General features: G+C 38.3%; 1 protein-coding gene across 1 annotated transcript in view; it reads right to left on the reverse strand.

Annotated features, from left to right (window-relative positions):
• LOC109842113 (MACPF domain-containing protein NSL1) overlaps positions 237–2,426 on the reverse strand; it is a 13,894-nt gene continuing 11,704 nt past the window's right edge. Inside the window, exon 8 of the mRNA XM_020411025.1 lies at positions 237–1,151. Coding sequence (XP_020266614.1) covers positions 474–1,151 — 678 coding nt within the window. The 3' untranslated portion in view covers positions 237–473. The remainder of the gene's footprint in view (positions 1,152–2,426) is intronic.

The raw sequence follows: 2,426 nt of genomic DNA on the forward strand, positions 1-2,426 counted from the left end.
TATTTTCATACTTCAGGATGGAATGAGCGTGCCTACTGCCTATCCTCACACCTACGCGTGAAGGTGCACACGAGTCAATTTACACAGACCAAAACCTCACCAAGTATCCCAAACGGCTAGGGCTTAACTTCCTCCAAAGCCACTCTTACGCCAAACGAAATTCAAAGACTCTAATTTTATGTGTGAACCAAAAGAAATATTGAGGAATATAATGCGAGGCTAATTCAAATGAAAAGGGTACACAACTTCAATGCATTATATGGGCATTATGATACATGCAAGTAGCTTGGCCCCCCTTTGCTACTCCTCGGAGGAAAGCAGGGACAGTACTCACTGTCTGAAACTGGACTATTTTTTCAAACCCACAGCTATAAACAAATAATGGTTACCATTATAACCAACAAACTCGCTGCAAACTTTACAACAATGAATCTACCTACTACATACTTTTTGCACAGCAACCCTTCTCAAATCTAGATGTCATCCTCAGGTTTTGCTACTAACAAGGAGTACTTGACTTTCAAAGAAACAACACCCCCTTCAACACACAACTTAGCACCAGTCACCAACCAATACCCTGGGAGATCATCCGGTCCCCTCATCATCTCGGTCGTATCTACAAATCTCGACATCTTCGACACTCTAAGCGGTGCTGGTGGCCCTCCAGGGAATACTGCAGAGTTTATCTCCACCTTAGGCTTCTGAGGTGGTATCATACCAGTGCTAAACCTTGAGCTTATCATAGCCGTAATAGAGCCAGATTTACGTGGTACATTTGTGGGCCCATCCCATTCTGAACGCCGAATCCTCATTCCAATAACATTGGAGAAGCCAAGACGGAGGAATAGAACTTTCCTCATCCCAATATTCTTCACCTCAAGCCATGCTTTGGTCACTACGGTGGCAGATTCATCGATGCTGGCATTGTTGTATTGCACTGGAGCGGTACAGACAAGAGAAAGTAGGGCCCACTTGATTGGTTCATAGTAAGCCCGTTGGTTTGTAGGAATGTCAGCATAAGAAGAGTCCTCTGAGAGTTGGAAGATGTTGGGGCGGCTGGAGAGGTGCTGAAGATGGATGGCAAGGCAGTTGTTCCTCTTGCCTTCAAGGAAAAGACGGATTCCTGTAACTGGTCGATTTTTTGAATCAACCTGCGGTGAAAATAGTAAGCTAAAAAGAATAACGTCATCCTACAAATTAGAATGTGATGATCATAAATTAATTGTAAAAAGGTCAGATGTAAGTTTAGATACTAAATTGATTGTTCAAAGGCAAATTTAATCGTTCTTCTCTCAAGCTAATGCAATTGCTAGGTGTAATGGGAAGCTAGAATTTTGTTAGGGCTATCAAGCTGGCGCTCACCTGATCTAGATTAAATCTTAAGAACATGACAGGTTGAAGCATAGAAAGAGGGAAATTATATAAAAAGGGGAGAGTTCGGTCGAATGTCGAAACAAGAAGACAGACCATGAATCACCACAGTGAAAATTCTATTGATCTTTAAACTGGCTATATAGGTTCATGAGATGGCATGAAGGGTGGCTTCAGTTCAGCTTTTGATTCACTTCAGTGAATCAAAAGTTTTCATTAGGATGACTCCAGGCGGAGGATTCCTTAACACAAATAGTAAACAACTACCTCAGGTCGTTCAAATTTGTCAAAGACAGGATGTCAGATATCTGCATATAACTCATTAAGAGAAACTTTAAGGAAATTAAAGGATTTTCAAACCTAAGAAAAAACATATACTCCCTTTAAAAGTGTGAGTTTGGGAAAAACTTTCAATGGTCAACATTACCCTTGACCTTTTTTATATTACATTACGATCCTCTCCTAATTAATAAATAGATATTTAATGAATAGCCCATGAAGAAAAAAAATTTGGAAAACAATGAATTTCTGTTAGAATTCCAGAGTGAGTTAGTTAAGAGATTTTCCATGGATACTCTGCTCATCAAATTGAAATTGGAGTAAAGAGATTTTCCATGGACACTCTTCTCAACAAATTGATTTTTTACCACATAATTAAAAGTATGATTTTGTCAATTATTTTTAGATAATAGACGCCAATAATATCAAGACCCATTGGCATATGCTAAACCCCTATTCCATCTTCTAATCCTATTTTAAGTAGGTAATCGATATCCATATGTTTGAGTTCCATATCACAATCTGATTCCATCTTAAATTTCTTATTAATTATTTAAAAACCATATTCCTATTAGCCTAATCCTAATTTGAATAGTAATCATAATCTCTCAACTGTTTACCTTATCTCCTTATTTAATTTGACCTCTGATCTCCTATTCAAAACCCAAAGCTCATTAAAACTTTACTATAATTAAAACCTCTATCTTCTAATTACCCTAAACCCTATAAATAAACCTCTTCCTAGGCCTCCACCATCTATGCCGTCATCTTCTTAC

Source organism: Asparagus officinalis, chromosome 5, assembly GCF_001876935.1.
Source record: "Asparagus officinalis chromosome 5, Aspof.V1, whole genome shotgun sequence".
In the NCBI taxonomy this organism is placed as follows: domain Eukaryota; kingdom Viridiplantae; phylum Streptophyta; class Magnoliopsida; order Asparagales; family Asparagaceae; genus Asparagus; species Asparagus officinalis.